Below are 23,509 nucleotides of genomic sequence, written 5' to 3'. Positions count from 1 at the left end.
AACAAGCGCCAGAATTCAATGTGAAAACAATTCAGTGTCTTAATCAGTATTCCGGTCTTGTAAAAATATGGAGTATCCTTAAAATTAGGTAAATTTACTTAAGCAAAACATGTATTAGGTAATAAAACTTGTCAAAAAATGAGTCCTTTATCTTGAATTAAAGTTATTTTTCTTATATGTTGTTTTTTAATCATCAGAATTGTAAAGAATGTAAAGGGTTAGTTCACCCAAAAATAATGTAATTTATTCCACACCCTTAAGGAACACAAATTAAGATATTTTTGTTGAAATCTGAAGGCTCAGTGAGGCCTCCATAGGGAGCAAAGCAATTTACACTCTCAAGATCCATTAATGTACTAAAACATATTTAAATCAGTCCATGTGAGTACAGTGGTTCAATATTAATATTATAAAGCGACGATAATATTTTTGGTGCGCCAATTTAGTGATCACTTATATAGTGATAACCGATTTCAAAACACTGCTTCATGAAGATTTGGAGTGTATCGAAGCAGCGAGTAGAATCATGATTCGGATCACGTGTCAAACTGCTGAAATCACTTGACTTTGGCGCTCCAAACTGCTGATTCAATATGCTCCGAAGCTTCATGAAGCGGCGTTTTGAAATCGGTCATCACTGTATAAGTCGTTATTACGTTTTTTTTGCCGCAACAAAAATAAATATTATCGTCGCTTTATAATATTAATATTGAACCACTGTACTCACATGGACTGATTTAAATATTTTTTTAGTACATTAGAAGAAATTGCTTTGCTCCCTATGGAGGCCTCACTGAGCCTTCAGATTTCAACAAAAATATCTTAATTTGTGTTCTTACGGGAGTGGAACGGCATGAGGGTGAGTAATAAATTGCATTATTTTCCTTCTTGGGTGAACTAACCCTTTAATGTTTCCCATTTCGATCAGTCATTTGGTTGACTAAACAGAACCAGCTCTTAAGAGTCATTCGCTTGGGAGTCAAGAGTTCATTGGTCGGTCACTGGTAGTGTTATTATGGTACAACACTAGTGCAGGAAACTCTTTAGTTATTTTAGTTCTGTCTTTATCCACATCGGTGAAAGAATGCATGTGCGAAAATTTTTTAAAGAACCGAACATCATTCTGAATAAGAACCAGTACTACCATGCCTAGCATTAGAGGGTTAGTTCACCCAAAAATGAAAATTCTGTTATTAATTACTCACTCTCATGTTGTTCCAAACCTGTAAGACCTTCGTTCATCTTCTGAACACAAATGAAGATATTTTTGATGAAATCCGAGAGTTTTCTGACCGTTCCATTGAGAGCTATTTAATTAACACTTTCAAGGCCCAGAAAGGTAGTAAAAACATAGTTAAAATAGTCCATGTGACTCCAGTAGTTCAACATTAATTTAATGAAGCCACAATACTTTTTGTGCGCAAAAAAAAACAAATATAACGACTTTATTCAACAATTTCGTTCTAGCCCGTGTCAGTCTCCTATCAGTTTACGTTGTAAATAGTGCAGCACTTTCGATTTCTACGGCAGCCAATGCTGTTCACGTGAGCACCGCAACGCATGCACATGATGATGACGCAGGAGCTGTACTGTTTTAACCAAGCGGCAACCTCCCGCAGTTTCTCTTGAAGCCAATACGGAAGTGACATATACTGCAATTCATCGACTGGGCTCTAGGGACCGGCTCCAGAAGGGAGCAAAATCTCATTGAGCCCCATGTTAAAATGCCCAACTTTACAGCAGAATAAAACATGTTTACAGCCTGGTACAAATTGTGGTTTTGGTCTATACGGCTAATTTTACCCTTCATGACAACAGTGAAGGGGGTGAATTTTTTTATAACTCATTCGTTTACATTATATAAAGCATAAAGTTCTGCATAATTAAGGGCGTGGCCACTTCGAGTGACAGGTGGATAGCCATTTATCTGCTGTCTGTTAGTCATCGCGTCACTTCAGCTCTGCCCACGTCCCGCCTTTTTTCTGTTATCCGGGAGTGACGCGCTGCCAAGATGGCAACGGTCAGCTCGTCCCTACTTAACGCTTCAAAACTGCTCATCAGATTCCTATTGGTGACGTCACGGACACTATGTCCATATTTTTTTACAGTCTATGGTTTTAACGTAAACTGCGTAGGAGACTGACACAAGCTAGAATGAAATTGTTGAATAAAGTAGTCATTTTTGTTTGTTTTTGTGCACAAAAAGTATTCTCATCACTCCATAAAATTAAGGTTGAACCACTGGAGTCACATGGACTATTTTAACGATGTATTTTTACCTTTCTACGACTAACTTTCTGGGCCTTGAAAGTGTTAATTAAATAGTTGTCTGTCTCGGATTTCATCAAAAATATCTTCATTTGTGTTCTGAAGATGAAGTAGGTGAGTAATTAATGACAGAATTTTCATTTTTTTGGTCAACTAACCTTTTAAACGAACTAAAAATAAATAATTTATGCTGGAAATAATAATAATTAAAAAGCTATATTCCAACGGGCTAAGAAACACTACGGTTACAGCCTATTCTCTAAAAACAAGTCTTAATATCTTAATATATTGAATCTCATGCTAAGGTCTATGTGTATTCTGTTTTAAAGACATTGAGGGCCAGATTTACTAACAGCTTGCGACAGCACAAACCCTGTTTTGCCGTTAAAAAACTACTGTCAGGATTTACTAAAGACACGCAGTGTTAAATTAGCGCTGAAAAGGCGTGGACAGAATTATTTTTGCAGCTGACCTTATTGCATATGCATTTGCAGGAATTTCCCTTTCAGACGTATAATAAAAAAAAGCATAATAAGCATAAAAAATAAGCATAAAGTGTCTTAAACCAGACGCTAATTTGCGCTGCTCCTGGTAGATTGCGTTGGTCATTATGGAAATGACCCGGCTGCGCCTTTGTTCTGTTTTGCGTGTCGTCAGTAGATCACACACAGAACGTTCCACTTCCATCAGTGCTATTTTGGAATTGTTTTGTAAATCTGGCCCTTAGTTTTTACTGAAAAACAACACAGACATACTGATTAATTTGTTGATTAATTTAATTAGCATTGTCCATGTAATGTTTTTTTGTGCCTCTACGTCTCTGAATTAGTTCATCTGGATGAAATGTAAAAGCTGTGATTTTCAGATTCATGTAGAGTTTGGCGGAGGCATGCCTACTATGTCATTTATGTTGTATTAATACATCTCTAAATCACTAATACTGGAGGAAAAGTACAAACTGCATGAATGTATTTGAAAGGCCCTCTTAGACCATTTTCATAAATTATGACAGGCCTTGACCGCTCTGTTAATATTACAGGGAAATGATTTCACTTATGAAAGGTCTGTGATTAATCCATATTCCACTGGAAATGTTCTCTGAATTACACAGTCAAATGCTCCTGTTTTGTCCAGGCACATCATTTTCTGGGAACTATGGCGAGTACTTCGGAATGCATGTCGATGAAAACGCAGTCGTCTATCTGATGCTGGCCAATCACATTTTGCACATGCTCTACCCACAATGCATCACTGTAGCAGAGGTGAGAGCCTACCTGCACTACAGTACATTTCTATTTTTTCACAAGAGGTATAATTTTTCCTGCTCATACTTTTTTCCCACAAATTACAGCTCCCATTACCTTTTTTCTCACTTCAGAGTGGAATTTTCATTTCATTCTTTTCTATTCACCTCTGTGCCGGTGCATTTATTTAAAGCTGAGCTCCTGAGAGGTGGGAGCTGAACGCTGTGGCTAATGGATCAGGATGGTAATTGGGTGATTAAGGCCAAAAGATTCAAGAAAAGAACAAGAGAGGTTTTTGGGGGGAAGGCACTGTATGGATCTGTACCACAGTCTCTCTTGCTCTCTTCTTCAACAGTCTCATATGACCCACAGGCAGGTTGTAATAGAAGCAGGCATTTTTCAAATTGCTTTAATTTGCCCATCTGCCAATGTGATTAATCAAAAGTACAGAAAGAATGGGGAAGTAGAAGAGTACAGCTGCATCCCTGGACAAAGCTGCAAACCGGGGCAACATTCTTTCCATGCATTTACTCGATCCCAAAACAGAAAAAATAATTCATTTTGTTAATCTCATGGTCCAACCAATAGACACTCAAAGGGATAGTTCACCCAAAAATTAAAATTACCCCATGATTAACTCACCCTCAAGCCAGGCGTATATGACATTCTTCTTTCAGACGAATACGATTGGAGATATATAAAAAAAAATGTCCTAGCTAATCCAAGACTAATAATGGCAGTGAATCCAAAAAAAGTGCATCCATCAATTATAAAAGTACTCCATACGGCTCCGGGGGTTTAATAAAGGCCTTCTGAAGTGAATCTGAAGAAAATGATCCATATTTAAAACTTAATAAAGTAAAAGATCTAGCTTGCGACGGACCACCTTCCATATTCAACTTAAAAAGAAAGTGTAACGCCTCACACAGTTCAAAGCGCTTGCGCTACGTCATACGTCACACCAGTTACGCTTTTTCCGTAAGTTGAATTCGGTCTGAATGATTCGATCACAAATAGGGCTGATGAGGATCTCGAGTTCAACTCACTAGTTCAATTATCCAGCTGGCAGAAGATTTACAGTATGTAACAACTTAAATTTTAATCTGTACTTCGCACAAAACTTCATGTCAAGTAGACAAACCACTTGTATGATGCTTTTACGGTAGGGTACAACGGGGCTAAAGGCGGAACGGGGTAAAAGGCTCCTTTGATTTTATTTTCCTCTAAACCACTAGATGGCACAAAAAGTTGCTGCAGCACTTTCCAAAACATCCACTTTTCAAGATCCATGTGAAATTTGATTCTGCACTCATTTGATCTAATATTTGATGTTTTTTTTTAAATGTTGTAGATTTAAGTAGCAAATAAAATCGATCAAATGAATGTTTATATTTTGAGACAGATTTGAGATTTTTTCCAGTTTTGTTCAAGGAAATTAAAGCAAAAATACGGTATTTGGGGTAAAAAGTGCCCCTGCTGTCGGGCTAAAGGCATAATAATTAATATGATAATAAATCTGGCTGACTTTTCCATTTGTTGACATGACATGGTTAGATTCAGATGGCAAATATCATATATTAAGATGTGTGTCCACCTTAGAGATAATCTCCGTATTTATAATGAAACAATCTTATTTAAAATTATGATATTAATCATATTGTATAATAAAACATAATTTATTGTTACTGTAAATATATTTATAAAATTATTATGGGATCTCCTTCAATGCTTTCAGAATCTTTACTTTTTAAAATATGTATGTATTTTTCAAATATATTTTTATATTAACATATTTTCATGACAGTATTTTTGTATAAAATGTTTTTATATTTATTTTAATAAAAATAAACAGAAAATAGTACAAACTTTGCTGAAGTGATTGTTTTGAACAAGTATTAACTTAGACATTATTAAAAACATTATTTTAGCCATGCTGGTGAGCCTTTTACCCCCAAACCAATATGATTTTTAAACAAAATAAAACACTTTTATGATTTATTTTATGCTCCATCAATGTTCAAAACTTTGAACGTGTCTAAGCTGTTGAACTCTACATTGATCGTGCTTTAGGTCTCGGCGTAGTTCTCAAAATGGGGTTAGAGTGTGCATTTCATGGATTCCCGAACCCCGGCGCTACGTCATATTCTCGCGCATGCGTCGTGGAGGCACACACGGAAGACAAGAACAAGTTGGATAAAGGTGTTATTTTGATTTTTTTTTTCGCACAAAAACTATTGTCGTCACATCGTAAAAATGATTGTAGAGTCACTGTGGTGAGATGGACTTTGTAACGACGTTTTAAGTGCCTTTTATGGGTCTTGGAAGTGTGAATGTACTGAATGCCAATGGAGGCCTGTCTGAAGCCTTTCTCAGCCATCAGCTTTAAACAAAAATATCTTAATTTGTGTTCCGAATATGAACGGAGGTCTTACGGGTGTCCAACGACATGAGGGTGAGTAATTAATGACAGAATTTTAATTTTTGGGTGAACTAACCCTTTAAGAGCCGCGTTTGCACTATCGGGCCAAAAGCGGGTGTGCTAGTGCGTTCCAGGACCAGTCGCGTTTCCACTGTCACTTCCGGGACTTGATCGGGCCTCCTTGGGGCCAGCGGCCAGGTTTTTAGTAAACATGGTAAATACGACCGTTTGAGGAAATCAGACATATCATGTAGGCTATCACAATCATGTATTTATTTTATCTGTCAGTGTGTCTCATACCGGACTGTCTGATATCCTTATTTAGCTCCGTAAATATATAAAATAAAGCAACTCAGGGGAAAGGTTTTCAGGAGCTTCCTCGTTGTTTCTCTTACTGAAAATATAACTCTATTGGGACTGTCACTGGAGAGAGTGCTAAATCTGCTCAGGTCGTATTTTTGTTGAAAAATATGTTGAAATGATTGTTCTTTAAATGTGATAAACTGTCCCGTGACTACAGAAACAGACGCGACTGAATAAGTATGCGTGTTTATTTGTGAAATAACGTTAAATACCACTTTATTTCTGTGTGAGTGTGACGAATGTAATCTCGACAAATTCATTATGATAAATGTATCACTTAAACTGGGGTAAAACATTGATGATTGGGTTTTAAATCTTTAAGTAAACAACAAAAAGACCAACAAATGGCCGTTTTATCATGTTGGTTTTGCGATCTCGCTAGTTTCTTTCTGATTAGTTTTCTGATAAACTTCCATTTGTTGGTGAAATTATGGATTTGTGTGACGTTGTTATGGGCAGGTTTAGTGAAGCGCTGCGGAGCTTCTGGCCCGACAGTGGAAACGCAGTGTGGTTTTGGGCTCGGTGCTACAGGTCCGAGGCTATAAGCCAAGCCCGGCCCGATGAAAGCCCTGGCTCGCACTGGCCCGACAGTGGAAACGCGGCTAAGGTGTGCCTTTAGCCCAGTTGTAACCTACTCGTTTCCATTTTGGAGCTTTACGGCCTCCGTTCTATGAAAAAGAATGAAATGATTTCCAAAGAAAGTTTGGAATTTTACTCTCTTACTATTGTTAGATTGCACTAATGACCAACTTGGATCAACTAGAAACCTGGTATCATGTTCCAAGAGACAGCTTAATCTGTATTTTTGCAGGGAATGCACATTCTCACAGTTCCTCGCTCATCGTTTCCTCATGGATTTTTGTGTAGGATGTATCAGGGATGCCAGGTCTGTGCAGGTCCATTGAAGAGGGAGGACTGGGCTTTGATTATCGTCTGACCATGGCCGTGCCAGACAAATGGATCCAGGTGAGCTTCTATCTCTTGTGATTTCTCTCTCTCTCTCCCTTTCTCTCTCTCTCTACACAGATGTTGCTCTTTTGTGTTTGGTTCTGTGCAAATGATGTTGTTTGATGTTTGCAGTTCACCGTTTTGGGGTCATCTCTCTTTATGAAGCTGCGTATTTGTAGTCTTTGCGCAGCGGCTGTCTCTCATCCAAATCCCCCGCTGGCTCGACTCTATCTGCGCATGTATCAGCGTGGGCATTTCCGCTTTAATTCGAGCCAGGTTTTTGCATGACCGTGCCTTTTTAAAATGACAAAAGGAAGGGTATTGATTGAGTTTGCTTCATGAGTTCAGGGTGTAATCTGAGATCTGGCACAGCCTGTTCAGATAGCAGCCCCCTTTTTTCTGTCAGGCTTCTATTTCAGTCCCACTTTGTCTGTCTTTCATTAGTCTTTTGGCTGAATTTTGAATGCCATTGAAAGGTTTGTGTATTGATATCCCAGTCCCTATCTCTCAATTATAACAAGCCTCTGCGTTTGTGTGATTTTGCACTTGTTCTGTTTCCCTTTTCTTGCACATACACATGCACACAAATTCTTCCTGTTCTTCAGGCTTATTCAACATGACTTCCTCTAAACTCTAATCACTTGCAAGTCTTGCATAGGAAAGTCAAAATTGTCACGCTTGGCACCAAACCAGAACGTAACCCCCGAAAAATAATTGAAAACAAGTGAAACAAATCGTATTCAATCATATAAAAAAGAGACTTGCAAATTGTATTGCATTTTAGCTGAGCACAGAATATCAAGCGTATCCCTGTTTACAATCTTAAAGGAACAGTTAAACCCAAGATGACAATCCTGACATAATTTACTCACCCTTGTGTGGTTTCAAACCTTTCTGGAGTTTGAGTTATGTTCATGTTGCTCTTTTCCAAACAACAAAAGCATACAGTGACCATGTGTGTTATATTCCAGGTCTTCTGATGTAATTTGGCATCATTAAATAGGCATATTTAACAGGCATATAAGCATTATAAAACCATCAAGGTAAAATGCCCCAGGCTCTCGGCCACGCCTTGCTTCATATCACAGTAATGTTAATAAAACTTTAATACATTACATGATCCATGAACATGATTTGTGCCCAAGTACCGTCAATTTGCTTTTCACCAGCTGTGGAGGTGAAGACGACAACTCCCATGATTCCACGCTCATTCATGCGATCAACAAGCTACACCTTTGTTATTGTTTTGAATAAGCAACTTCTAGCGGCAAAACTTGCATACTTTGCCATTTATAAATGTTTTCTGAAGGGTCATGTGACACTGAAGACTGGAGTAATGGTGCTGAAAATTCAGATTTGCATCACTGGAATAAATTACATTATAAAATATATTAACTCTATTTCAACAAACTCATTGTTGTGCTCCTCAAACCATTCCTGAAACATTTTTGCTTTGTGTCAGGGCGCATTATCCTGCTGATAGAGACCACAGCCACCAGGGAATACCGTTTCCGTGAAAGGGTGTACATGGTCTGCAACAATGCTTAGGTAGGTGGTACGTGTCAAAGTAACATCCACATGGATGGCAGGACCCAAGGTTTCCCAGCAGAACATTTCCCAAAGCATCACACTGCCGCAGCCGGCTTGCCTTCTTCCCATAGTGCATACTGGTCCCATGTGTTTCCCAGGTAAGCGACACACACCCACCCGGCCATCCACGTGATGTAAAAGAAAACATGATTCATCTGACCAGGCCACCTTCTTCCACTGCTCCGTGGTCCAGTTCTGATGCTCACGTGCCTACAGTTGGCGCTTTCAGCGGTGGACTGGGGTCAGCATGGGTACCCTGACTGGCCATTCAGGGCAGCCTTCACTCCCCATGTGCATCAATGAGCCTTGGCCGCCCATGACTCCCTGTTTCCTTCCTTGGATCACTTTTGATAGATACTGACCACTGCACACTGGGAACAACCCACAAGGGCTGCACTTTTGGAGATGCTCTGACCCAGTCGTCTAGCCATACAATTTGGCCCTTGTCAAACTCGCTCAAATCCTTACGCTTGCCCATTTTTCCTGCTTCTAACACATCAACTTTGAGGAAAACATTTTTACTCGCTGCCTAATATATCCCACCCACTAACAGGTGCCGTGATGAGATAATCAGTGTTATTCTCTTCACCTGTCAGTGGTCATAATGTTATGCCTTACCGGTGTACTTTCAACTATAATACAACCTGTTTTATGGTACTTTCATGTTAGTTTTTGATGAAAGTCATACGGGTTTAGAACAACATGGGGGTGAGTAAATTAATTACATTTTTAGATACTTTTTTTTTTAATCTCATGACAAACTTCAGTGACCCTCTCAGACAAAGAAATCCATGTCGACACTTCACCCCTTGTGCCATAACTCTCTTTTTCACAATGGTGTGTTCCAAAGGGCAAACTCCTCTCTGATTTACTACTGAATTCCATCTCTTTCTCGCTTTCTGTCTCTCTCTCTCTTCCTCCCCTCCTCTATTTCACAAACAGATTTAGGGCTTCTCAGCTGCGCGCTGCGCTGTGACGGAGGTCGGCTGAGCGTGGCTCGCTTGTGAAATTAAAATGTCCGCCGCTTCGAAATCGATAATGCAGATGATGAACAGAGTGGAGGGAAACAGGAGGAGAAGAGGGCCACAGTCCATAATGAAACCTCCCCAAAACCTAATGAAATCTTCAGAGATTTCCATAAAGAGAGCAGCTGTTCTCTCTCTCTCTCACTGTATTCGCTGATGAATACATTAATATGTGGAATCAATAGGTTTATTAATGATGCCGTTTGATTCATGGGGCATAGAGGAGAGCGAGAGTTCAGTCATACTTCCTGAAGAAAAGAAATGTAAATTAAGTTTTAACGGAAGAGCAGATTAGATCACAATGTGAGTGAGTATCTTGTGGGCTGTAGCGGGAGGTAGTTATAATGTCTGCTGCTCCCTGTTGGGTGGAGAGGTCAACTTTAACTGATACATATCATATGAGTGTGTGCATTACCACTTAAACTCACATTCCCACATAATCGTCTTGGAATCATATTTTCTTTATATATATATAAAAAAAATTTTTTTATCATTTTGCTTAAAATTGTACTTAGTAATAATACTTTGCATTTAATATACAGTTGCTGGTCATATAATTAGAAAATTATCAAAATGTTGATTTATTTCACTAATTCCATTCAAAAAGTGAAACTTGTATATTATATTCATTCATTACACAATGACTGATATAGTTCAAATGTTTATTTCTTTTAATTTTGATGATTATAACTGACAAAGGAAAATCCCAAATTCAGTATCTCAGAAAATTAGAATATTACTTAAGACCAATATAAAGAAAGGATTTTTAGAAATCTTGGCCGACTGAAAAGTATGAACATGAAAAGTATGAGCATGTACAGCACTCAATACTTAGTTGGGGCTCCTTTTGCCTGAATTACTGCAGCAATGCGGCGTGGCATCAGTCTGTGGCACTGCTCAGGTGTTATGAGAGCCCAGGTTGCTCTGATAGTGGCCTTCAGCTCTTCTGCATTGTTGGGTCTGGCATTTCGCATCTTCCTCTTCACAATACCCCATAGATTTTAAGGTCAGGGGTTAAGATCAGGCGAGTTTGCTGGCCAATTAAGAACAGGGATACCATGGTCCTTAAACCAGGTACTGGTTGCTTTGGCACTGTGTGCAGGTGCCAAGTCCTGTTGGAAAATGAAATCTGCATCTCCATAAAGTTGGTCAGCAGCAGGAAGCATGAAGTGCTCTAAAACTTCCTGGTATACGGCTGCGTTGACCTTGGACCTCAGAAAACACAGTGGACCAACACCAGCAGATGACATGGCACCCCAAACCATCACTGACTGTGGAAACTTTACACTGGACCTCAAGCAACGTGGATTGTGTGCCTCTCCTCTCTTCCTCCAGACTCTGGACCCTGATTTACAAAGGAAATGCAAAATTTACTTTCATCAGAGAACATAACTTTGGACCACTTTTTTTCCTTTTTGTCTTTAGCACAGGCTAGACACTTCTGACGCTGTCTGTTGTTCAAGAGTGGCTTGACACAAGGAATGCGACAGCTGAAACCCATGTCTTGCATACGTCTGTGCTTAGTGGTTCTTGAAGCACTGACTCCAGCTGCAGTCCACTCTTTGTGAATCTCCCCCACATTTTTGAATGGGTTTTGTTTCACAATCATCTCCAGGGTGCGGTTATCCCTATTGCTTGTGCACTTTTTTCTACCACATCTTTTCCTTCCCTTTGCAAATGTTCTTGGACACAGAGCTCTGTGAACAGCCAGCCTCTTTTGCAATGACCTTTTGTGTCTTGCCCTCCTTGTGCAAGTTGTCAATGGTCGTCTTTTGGACAACTGTCAAGTCAGCAGTCTTCCCCAAGATTGTGTAGCCTACAGAACTAGACTGAGAGACCATTTAAAGGCCTTTGCAGGTGTTTTGAGTTCATTAGCTGATTAGAGTGTTGCACCAGGTGTCTTCAATATTGAACCTTTTCACAATATTCAAATTTTCTGAGATACTGAATTTGGGATTTTCCTTAGTTGTCAGTTATAATCATCAAAATAAAAATACATAAACATTTTAAATATATCAGTCTGTGTGTAATGAATGAATATAATATACAAGTTTCACTTTTTGAATGGAATTAGTATAACTTTTTGATGATATTCTAATTATATGACCAGCACCTGTGTATATATACACTCACCTAAAGGATTATTAGGAACACCATACTAATACTGTGTTTGACCCCCTTTCGCCTTCAGAACTGCCTTAATTCTACGTGGCATTGATTCAACAAGGTGCTGAAAGCATTCTTTAGAAATGTTGGCCCATATTGATAGGATAGCATCTTGCAGTTGATGGAGATTTGTGGGATGCACATCCAGGGCATGAAGCTCCCGTTCCACCACATCCCAAAGATTCTCTATTGGGTTGAGATCTGGTGACTGTGGGGGCCATTTTAGTACAGTGAACTCATTGTCATGTTCAAGAAACCAATTTGAAATTATTCGAGCGTTGTGACATGGTGCATTATCCTGCTGGAAGTAGCCATCAGAGGATGGGTACATGGTGGTCATAAAGGGATGGACATGGTCAGAATCAATGCTCAGGTAGGCCGTGGCATTTAAACGATGCCCAATTGGAACTAAGGGGCCTAAAGTGTGCCAAGAAAACATCCCCCACACCATTACACCACCACCACCAGCCTGCACAGTGGTAACAAGGCATGATGGATCCATGTTCTCATTCTGTTTACGCCAAATTCTGACTCTACCATCTGAATGTCTCAACAGAAATCGAGACTCATCAGACCAGGCAACATTTTTCCAGTCTTCAACTGTCCAATTTTGGTGAGCTTGTGCAAATTGTAGCCTCTTTTTCCTATTTGTAGTTGAGATGAGTGGTACCTGGTGGGGTCTTCTGCTGTTGTAGCCCATCCGCCTCAAGGTTGTGCGTGTTGTGGCTTCACAAATGCTTTGCTGCATACCTCGGTTGTAAAGAGTGGTTATTTCGGTCAAAGTTGCTCTTCTATCAGCTTGAATCAGTCGGCCCATTCTCCTCTGACCTCTAGCATCAACAAGGCATTTTCGCCCACAGGACTGCCGCATACTGGATGTTTTTCCCTTTTCACACCATTCTTTGTAAACCCTAGAAATGGATGTGCGTGAAAATCCCAGTAACTGAGCAGATTGTGAAATACTTAGACCGGCCCGTCTGGCACCAACAACCATGCCACGCTCAAAATTGTTTAAATCACCTTTCTTTCCCATTCTGACATTCAGTTTGGAGTTCAGGAGATTGTCTTGACCAGGACCACACCCCTAAATGCATTGAAGCAACTGCCATGTGATTGGTTGATTAGATAATTGCATTAATGAGAAATTGAACAGGTGTTCCTAATAATCCTTTAGGTGAGTGTACATTAGCGCTGTCAATAGAGTAAATTACGCCATTTATCTCATTATATCATTTACAATATCCAAAGTAAACAATCAGATTGTAGGGTGATAAAATATATTTCAAATAAAATATTATCCTCCCTGAGTGTGTGTGGAAACAACGCGAATGTACTGTGTGTCTGTACATGAATGCAGCGTGAGATCAGTGATCGAGAGCGCGCACACACACATGGTTTGTTGCATCAGACACTCACGCGCTTACTGTACGACTCCGGTACGTCACCAAAATTGCGCTCTTCAGAAACCATCGCAGAACATGCGTTTTAAAGCAAAGCACACTGGAACGAACAATTCACTAAAAATATAATGTGAGTCTCTATTCTCTCTAATATGTCTGATGTATCAGCCTGGTCTTCTTTACATTAGCGCTGTTTTGGACTGTTTAACGGCTTAAAATGGCCTGATCACAAACAGAGAAGCAGATTCGGGTTAAAAAGTTAGAATGGAAATTTCCTCTTACCAGGGTTAAAGGTGCTTGTAGATGCTCAGTGTGATTGTGATAAACTCCAGACTTCTTCTAACTGTGTGATGAACGTTATGTTAATGACGCAGCTTCATGTACTTCTGTAATTTATTTAAATTATTAAATATATTATTATATAAATTATTTTAACGCTTTAAGGACTTTAAATCAATCGCATGCGTTAATGTGTTGACGTTGAATATATATATATATATATATAATTAAAGCTGCAGTCCGTAACGTTTTGCGCTCTAGCGGTTCATAAACAGAACTGCATGCGTCTTGCAGAGGAACATTGTAGCCGAAGCTACTTCACTCTGTTTAGGTCTATGGCGAGTCATGCAGGGACTGTGCGCAACGGTTCCTACCAGTCTGGCGTGAAATAGTTCCAATATAAACACTTATTATAAATGTACCATAATGATTCAGGGTAAGACAAAAACACAGTTTGGAAAATGGATTCATGCTGTACATTCTCATTATATCATTTTTGTAAATCTTGAACACAAAAAAAGTTACGGACAGTAGCTTTAAGCAGAGTTTTTTTGTTTTGTTGAGGATTTGTTTGATGTTTTGTTTGACACACCGCGCGCAGGCCCCGAAGCCAGATCGCTTTCACTTTCGTCCTCATAAAGTTTGTCAAGTAAATGCGTTTAAAGGCTTGAACATTTAACTCGATTGTGCACTATTCAAAAACAACAATACAGAAAACGTATCCGTTCAGTGCTCAGCTTTTTTCTGTGACACAGCGAGCCGAGCCGTGTCGCATCTCTGACAACGCACGCGCCCTGAAGGCAGACCTCTTTCACCTGCGTCCTCACAAAGCGTGTCATTTGTATGTTTTAAGTCCTGCCAGTTTGAACATTGAAACGATTTTAGACCATCAGATGTGTATTATGTTGAACTAATGCCTGATATATTGAGACAAACGAACACTCAGACAGTAGCTCGCACATCACATGAAGATCGCGCAGAGAGCAGCTCAGAAACGCAGTGTCAACGCTGTCCTGTGACTAATGTAAAGTCACTAAAGTAGCTTAGAAACTCAACCGTTATAGGCATATATTTTAATACCTTTGAAGTAAGTACAAACCACAGCTTCATAATGAATAGAGACGGTATAATTGACACACACAATCACCCTCTCATTAATGCATTCAAATAAATGTAGGGCCTAATGTAGGCCTACTGTGTTAATTTATCTGTATCTGATGTACAACAAGCAGAAATCTGCCCCATAGACAATAACTGCTGAAATCACAAAGAAATGCACTTTTTCATTAGAAAAAAAACTCCACCTTTAATAGTAGAAAATATTTACGATAAAAACCTTATCAGGAACTTGCTCAAAAACCTTATGAGGGCAAAAAATGTTAAGCAAAAAAAGAAAAGAAAAGAAAAGCAACATAATCGTTCATTAATCGTAATCGAGGTAAAATGTTCACTTAATCAAGGTTTTATTTTTGGTCAAATCGTTACAGCCCTAGAAGTAACCATTAAGGAGTAAGGCCGTCCACTGCTCGTCATGGCTAACATGGTTATACTCACAATACAGCACAAACTCTCAGACCTTATTGCATGGTATGCATTATGCATGTTGTTAACTACATGAGCACTTAATGTGGGTCCTTGCGAGAAGGTTTTAGCCTGTCATGCGCTTTGTCTTTTTTTTTTTTTTATCTGTGTGTAGTTGTGAGTGTTTGCTTACCCGTGAGTGTGAGTCTACGTATGTGCGGGCAATCTCGTGTTCTCTGGGAGAAAGAGGTCATGATGGCAAATAAAGCCATCGTGTGTAATTACCAGCAGTGCTACTAGAAAACAGATTAATATCCTTCTGGCCTCTCTGGCTAAAAGCACTCCACAACCCTTATTTGTTTAATTCATATCCTGGTGCTGAGCTCCGTGTGGCTGTTGATTTGATTAATTTGTTTAAGCAAATTAACTGGAATTATCTAATACTTTTCCATTACCCCCACCCTCACGTCAACACCCCACCCTTGTGCTCGTTTGCTCTCAAGAGGAACAATTAAAGCTCATAATGCATAATTGTGATGGGAAGTTGTTCTGATTTTGGCTTCCTCGTTAGAGAATATTGGAGTTTTAGTTTAGCTTCCGGTGGATGAATTATGTATCAATATACTTTTATTTCTCTTCCTGTGGTCTGAAGAGGAGAAATTTGAGAAGGAGATAAAAATGCAGAAAAGGGGAGGTTGGGTTGATTATCGCTAAAGTAGATAACTCACTTTGTCTTCCCATCAGGCTGAACTGAACTGCACTGATTGTGTGTGATTGCAGGGAGCTGTGTTTGCAGTAATTAAGTCTGCGGTTGCACTTCCTGTTTGTTTTGTTAAATAGCTTTATGGGAACAAATGTAAACGTACGATGAGAGAGAAGAAATGTTGTGCCAGCAGAACCATTTCTCAAGCTTCAAATCTAGATTGGCTTCTGCATGCGTTCACAAAGAGGTTTAGAGGTGAAAGCTTGGGATGTGCGCCACAATTGACCGGTAAGCCCCTCCCGTTGAACGCGAATGAGCCAATGGAAGTTGAGTATCAGTTACACTTGGACCGGAACTCGGACATCTTTAGGTTTCAGAGCCATAGAGAAACATTGGAAAATCTGAAGCTCTCATAGGTTTGATGGTGTTTATGCTACAAAAATGGAAAAACGATTTGCCTGTAACACTGATTCCAGGTATCCTGAGAAGATTTTCTGCTAGTCTTACTCATTAAGTTAAGATTAAAAATTAGTGAGTCCCTGCTAACGTACAAAAATAAATAACTAACTGTTCTCACATCATGCAACAGTGTAGGTCAAAAACACATAAACGAAGGTCTACATTTCAGTGCCTCTCCATATTAAACTGGTTATATGTACATTCATTTAATCTTATCCTGCGGTACATGAACAGTGTTGATCCTGGATTGTGATTTATCATCTAATTTGTTTTTGTATACATTTTTGATTTGTCTGTGAGTTTAGATACGTTTAAAATCTGCATTATCTGTCTTACTAAGGAGGGACTCCTATTTTGATGGGTATTATAGTCCACAGAGTGATACAGGTAGTGAAAGTGAGTTGTTTTGCAGATACAAAGTTAACAGTTTATTAGCACCCCCAAAAAGGCATAAGGTCTGTACATGTTTGTTTACTGTTTGTTGTGAACGTGTTTTTGTGTAATTTTGCTGTGTATGCTAATGATAATGCAACGGAGAGAGCTAGTTTGTGAATGAGACGTTAATGCACACTTCTTATGTTTTGTTTGTTCAACTCTTACGGTGATTTTTTAGAATTGAAAAACGATGTAATATACTTCATAAACCATCAGTAAAGATTGGCCATCATTCGGACAGGGTATGCGATATTCTTTTCCAAAAACATTTTGGCACAAGTTTTTCACACTGACAGCTGTCATTATAAGACATAGCAACTACATGTCAACTAGTTTACTGTTGTAAACTGTATGGTTAGGGTTAGTTAGGTGTTAGGGTTTGGGTTAGTAGAATAAGTTGACATGTACTTGCAAAGTTACTTATAGTCAGTAGAATGTCTGTTGGGGGAGCATCACAAAGTGTTAGCAGATATTAAGCAGACAATCTACTAATACTCTAATGACTGGTAGTTGAGATGTAGTTGCATAGTTACTTATAGTTAGTGAATGTCAAAAGTGGACCATCGAATTACTGGTACCGTGAGAGGTCTAGGAAACCCCAAGTGACCCATTTAAAATAGGCTTCTTTATCTATGAATCAAAAAGTCAAGTACCATACTGAATGCTGCTGAAAAATAGGTAATATACTGTATATGTGCTGTGCTTGCCTTACATTATGATCAAGCATTCTCTTAATCAGTGTTAGCCAATATAGATATATTTATTAAAATCAACTGAATCAATAGGCAATGCAGGACCAATAACTAAAACTCAATATCATAAACAATTCCTCAAATAAAAGTGGTCATGTAAGTCAGCACATGTCAAGGTAGGCCTATCTATGACATGACAGATGGCAAAATTGCAAGAAAAGCTTGGCATGGACCAGCAACTATACGTTATTTAAGGGTATTCTATTAGTTAGAATATTGATATAGGATCTGTTCTTGTCAAGTAATTTATTTCATAATGTTTCCCCTTTAAGCCAGTATAAAATGTCTAGTATTATCCCTCATAACTGATAATATAGAAGCCTTTAATCAAACCTAACTGTTATATGCCAGTTTGACATGACTTTTCAAAAACTTTTCCGTTTTCTTCTAAGTCGAAATACTCCCTCACCTTGCTCGTCTTCCAAGTGGACAATTTTCTTTAGCCCATCGTGAGTGAGAGTGACATGAAGAACACGACCGCATGACAAGTTTGAGGTAAAATGAAATGATTTTGTTTTCCAATCCAGATATATAATACAATAATGTATTATTTTTTTGTATGTGCATTAACATGACAGCAATTTGAATGTAGCCTTTGTGAAGTATATTTACAAAGGTTACTTATATATAAAGCAAAACATAAATGTGCAAATAATACTGTAAACAACTATAATTCCCATTGTCAACTAGCATCAGCACATCCCAAAAGAAAAATACAACATTCCCATTCATCTCAATGGCACTTGTTCGGCTGTAGGATAAATGTTAAATCGTGACTGTTTTTGGAGAAGTCCTCACAGTCGTCCTAAAGCAGGGTTTCTCAAACTCTGTCCTGGAGGGCCACTGTCCTGCTGAGTTTAGCTCCAACCCTGATTAAACTCACCTACCTGTAATTTTCTAGTGATCCTGAAGACCTTGGCTGAATCTGAAATCGCCCCCTAAACCCTCAATCACTATTCCCTACTTTAGTCCACTAATACAGTTCACTTGAAGGAGTGAATGAAAACAAGTGAGCGAAGCCGCTGTGTGTACATCGGCTGTACACTCGTTATTGTGGTGCAATGTGGGATAGAATGAGTGCACTCGATAACATCCACTATGGTTTCGGACACCACTACAAATGGCTGTCCCCTCAAATAGTGCGATTTCGGATTCAGCCCTAGCTTGTGTGTTTGATCAGGTTTAGAGCTAAACCCTGCAGGGCAGTGGCCATCCAGGACCGGATTTGAGGAACCCTGTCCTGAAGCTTTGTCTGAAGTGTATGTACTCATTCCTCCCTCTACTGGACATGTGAGGACTTACAGCTGCACATGACGGCAGGGAGGCACAGACAGCACTTAGCTTGTGCTTGACACATTTGGTTTTCTCTTCTCTCTTCCTTTTATGTATCTTCACTGTCTCTATCAATTACAATTTATTTCATAGGCTTTAATGGCATGATCATATTCAGTGTTGTCTGAGACATGGCACTGCAGTAGTTTTCTTTCTGTATGATTTCTGCATGATCTGCATCATATAATGTAAACTGCGTTTAACCACACAGATGTAGATGTCATGACAATCTCAATAAATGCACACACCGTGTCCTCTACTTCTAACGCTCTAATGAATAACACAGACTAAAATAAAGGGAGGAGCCAAAGCCAGCCTCCGTTTTCATGAGTTTTAAAGGGGACCAAGTAGAACTGCACGATTGCAATTGTTAAAAGTATGATCTTGATTCCAACACCCATTCCTAAATGTCAGCAATTAGCCTCTGTATTAAACATTTGACAAAATCACACCAGAACATTCAAATCTGTGTTTGTGCTGCCGCTGACCCAAAGAAAGCAGTTATCATGAACCGAATAAAATATTTTGAAAGATAATTGTGACTTTTTAACTCGCATTTCGCAGTTCTTGACTTTTTTTCTCTGAATTGTGAATTGTAAAATCAGAATTGCGTGATATAAATTCAGAATTGCGAGTTATAAAGTCAGAACTGCGCGATATAAAGTCAGAATTGTGAGATATAAACTCGCAATTCTGAGTTTATATCATGCAATTCTGACTTTATAATTTGCAATTCTGACTTTATAACTTGCAATTCTGACTTTATAATTTGCAATTCTGACTTTATATCACACAATTCTGACTTTATATCTCACAATTCTGACTTTACAACTCACAATTCTGACTTTATAATTCGCAATTCTGACTTTATAACTCGCAATTCTGACTTTATAATTCACAATTCTGACTTTACAACTCACAATTCTGACTTTATAACTCGCAATTCTGACTTTATAATTCACAATTCTGACTTTACAACTCACAATTCTGACTTTATAACTCGCAATTCTGACTTTATAATTCACAATTCTGACTTTACAACTCACAATTCTGACTTTATAACTCGCAATTCTGACTTTATAATTCACAATTCTGACTTTATAATTCACAATTCTGACTTTACAACTCACAATTCTGACTTAACAACTCACAATTCTGACGTTACAACTCGCAATTCTGACTGTATATCACGCAATTCTGACTTTATATCACGCAATTCTGACTTTATATCACGCAATTCTGACTTAATATCTCACAATTCTGACTTTATAACTCACAATTCTGACTTTATATCTCACAATTCTGACTTTATAACTCACAATTCTGACTTTATAACTCACAATTCTGACTTTATATCTCACAATTCTGACTTTATAACTCACAATTCTGACTTTATAACTCACAATTCTGACTTTACAACTCAAAATTCTGACTTTATACCTTGCAATTCTGACTTTATAATTCACAATTCTGACTTTATAATTCACAATTCTGACTTTACAACTCACAATTCTCACTTTACAACTCACAATTCTCACTTTACAACTCACAATTCTGACTTTATAATTCACAATTCTGACTTTATATCACGCAATTCTGACTTTATAATTCACAATTCTGACTTTACAACTCACAATTCTGACTTTATAATTCACAATTCTGACTTTACAACTCACAATTCTGACTTTATAACTCGCAATTCTGACTTTATAATTCACAATTCTGACTTTACAACTCGCAATTCTGACTTTATAATTCACAATTCTGACTTTACAACTCAAAATTCTGACTTTACAACTCGCAATTCTGACTTTATAACTCGCAAATCTGACTTTATAACTCGCAATTCTGACTTTATAACTCACAATTCTGACTTTATATCACGCAATTCTGACTTTATAATTCACAATTCTGACTTTACAACTCACAATTCTGACTTTATAATTCACAATTCTGACTTTACAACTCACAATTCTGACTTTATAACTCGCAATTCTGACTTTACAACTCGCAATTCTTACTTTATAATTCACAATTCTGACTTTACAACTCGCAATTCTGACTTTATAATTCACAATTCTGACTTTACAACTCGCAATTCTGACTTTATAACTCGCAATTCTGACTTTATAACTCGCAAATCTGACTTTATAACTCGCAATTCTGACTTTATAACTCACAATTCTGACTTTATATCACGCAATTCTGACTTTATAATTCACAATTCTGACTTTACAACTCACAATTCTGACTTTATAATTCACAATTCTGACTTTACAACTCACAATTCTGACTTATTTTCTAAGAATTGTGAGATGTAGATTTACAATTGCGAGTTATAAAGTCTAATATTGAGGGAAAAAAATACTTTTCTGACTTTTTTCAGAAATACACATTTATATATCACAATTCTAACTAGGGATGTCACAATACCAAATTTCCAGTAGTCGGTACCAATGCCATACAAATTTTACGGTTCTCAGTACCAATAATGGTACCACAGCAAAATGTTTTTTTCAAATTTTATTTAACTTTATTTAATTTTTTTTATCAAATTCAATGAGTTTATTATTTATGATAATCATTATAAGTAAGTAATACATAGACATTTAAAGGCTACATGCTATTTAAAAGTAAACATTGTTTATAAAAAATATCAAGTGAAAAATAAGCAACCATCTAGGCATAATTATAATTATTATTATTATTATTATTATTATTATTAGTAGTAGTAGTAGTAGTAGTAGTAGTAGTAGTAGTAGTAGTATTACATAGAGATGTAGATAAATATTCTGTAAAACCGTAGCCTAATATATTTATGTCAATTTCTTCGTTAAACCGGACTTTTATTTTGACGGATTGCTGTGAAGATGACCGTTTTCTCAAATGAAACGGTAAATTCTCATGAAGTGACGGTTTATGCGCTCATGTCCTCATATAGTGACACGGCAGAGGCTAAAAAGACTGCGAGTGTCACGCGTACGTACGTGCGTGCGTGAGCTGCAAATGAAAACGCGCATCTGCACCCGTCATTCACACAGAGCCGCAGAACATGCAGGAGTAATATTTAAATAGTATTTTGCAGTTTAATATTGACAGACACTAGCATATATTCGGCTACAGTGTGGAGCCCTGCGCTTAGATAAACACAAAAGCGGCTGAACGCAGCTGCGGGTACCGAATATACTCAGGAGTCAGTACTACAGAAATGCTGGTATCGTCACTTTTTTTTTTATTTCAGTACCGACTTGGTACCGAAGTACCGGTACTTGTGACATCCCAAATTCTGACTTGATATCTTGCAATTGATATAAACTCGTAATTCTGAGGGGGAAAAAAAGTCAGAATTGTGAGATAAAAAGCAATTAGCTTTGGAAACAAGCTTCCATACAAGGGAGACTAGCTAAATAAAACCTACACATACACAACACAAACTAGAAAAGTTTGCTAAAAAAACTCAGAATATTGATTGGATGAGAAGGTGTTTAAAGACTTTTATAGTCTGTATGTGCATTGACCTTTTTGACCTCTGGGAGTTGGCCGTCCTGTTGAGATGACACAGCAGCTTATTATCTATTGATTTGTCTATTTATGCTCCTCTTCTCCTCATAAACACAAACACAGACACATCTGCTCCTGCATTTCAATCTGCCATTACAAATTTAAATTGCATGTACGGGAAGATCTGCTAATGGTAACGTTTGCTTATACTGTACATACAGTTTGTATTATATAGCAGCAACAGCAGGGTTAAGGGGTCAATTCCCAGGAAACATAAACTAATAAAAATGCATGCCTTGAACGCACTTTTAGATAGAAGCATCTTCCAAAGGCATAAATGCAAACCCATAATATACTTTAGCAAAAGAGTAAAATTTCCAACTAACGTGCTGTGTGCAGGGTAGTTCATACGTTATGAGAAAAGATGACGTCTTCTTTTGAAAGAGCAAATGAACTGCTAAATGAGAGCAGAAACCCATTGTAAAAACAGATTACAGTCGGATCTCATCCTTGCTTCACAAAAGACTCTTCTCAGACTCCCGCCGTCTCTACATCTTCTAAGAATCTCTGTGTTAAAGCCATCCTACCGGGACTCATGTTTCTAATCCTATCCTTACACCCTGTGGCTCAGAGGCACTGACGTTGCGCATCTCTCATTGCTGTTCAGCGTGGCATATTTATTTGAAGACTGTATTCGCATTCTGAGGGCCTGTGAGAGCAAGAAACTTTGAGTTTCCAAAAGCAGTTTGTGCTTTCTGCCTCCGTCTCCTCTACATCCCTTGTATTAGCACATTAACCCTTTCTCAAATATGAAAAAACTTGCTTTTTATCACATAAAAGTGTCTTGTAATAAAGGAGGAACGGTTTCAGAAAGGAAAACCACTTTGCTTTGAGATTTCAGTTGCTGCTGCTCTTTTTCTTTTGTTGTCTCGCAGTATATTTGGAGTCCCTCTCTATTCCTGATCCTCTGTTGTTTATGTCTCTGCGTTTCATGTTGCTTATCGGTGTCTTCCAGTTTTTTGGCTTTACCACTCGTTCGCTTGCTGGACGAGAATTTATATATATATATATATATATATATATATACACTGTCAGTTTTTCCCT

General features: G+C 38.2%; 1 protein-coding gene across 1 annotated transcript in view; it reads left to right on the top strand.

Moving 5' to 3' along the window:
• gbe1a (glucan (1,4-alpha-), branching enzyme 1a) overlaps positions 1-23,509 on the top strand; it is a gene marked incomplete at both ends in the record, with an annotated part of 227,583 nt that overhangs the window by 124,932 nt on the left and 79,142 nt on the right. The window contains 2 exons of the mRNA XM_079805237.1: positions 3,403-3,530; positions 7,162-7,260. Coding sequence (XP_079661363.1) covers positions 3,403-3,530; positions 7,162-7,260 — 227 coding nt within the window. The remainder of the gene's footprint in view (positions 1-3,402; positions 3,531-7,161; positions 7,261-23,509) is intronic.

This window comes from Gobio gobio (genome assembly GCF_949357685.1).
Source record: "Gobio gobio genome assembly, chromosome: 22".
Lineage (NCBI taxonomy): Eukaryota > Metazoa > Chordata > Actinopteri > Cypriniformes > Gobionidae > Gobio > Gobio gobio.
Note: the sequence above shows the minus strand (reverse complement) of the source record. Positions and strands in the feature narration are given on the sequence as shown.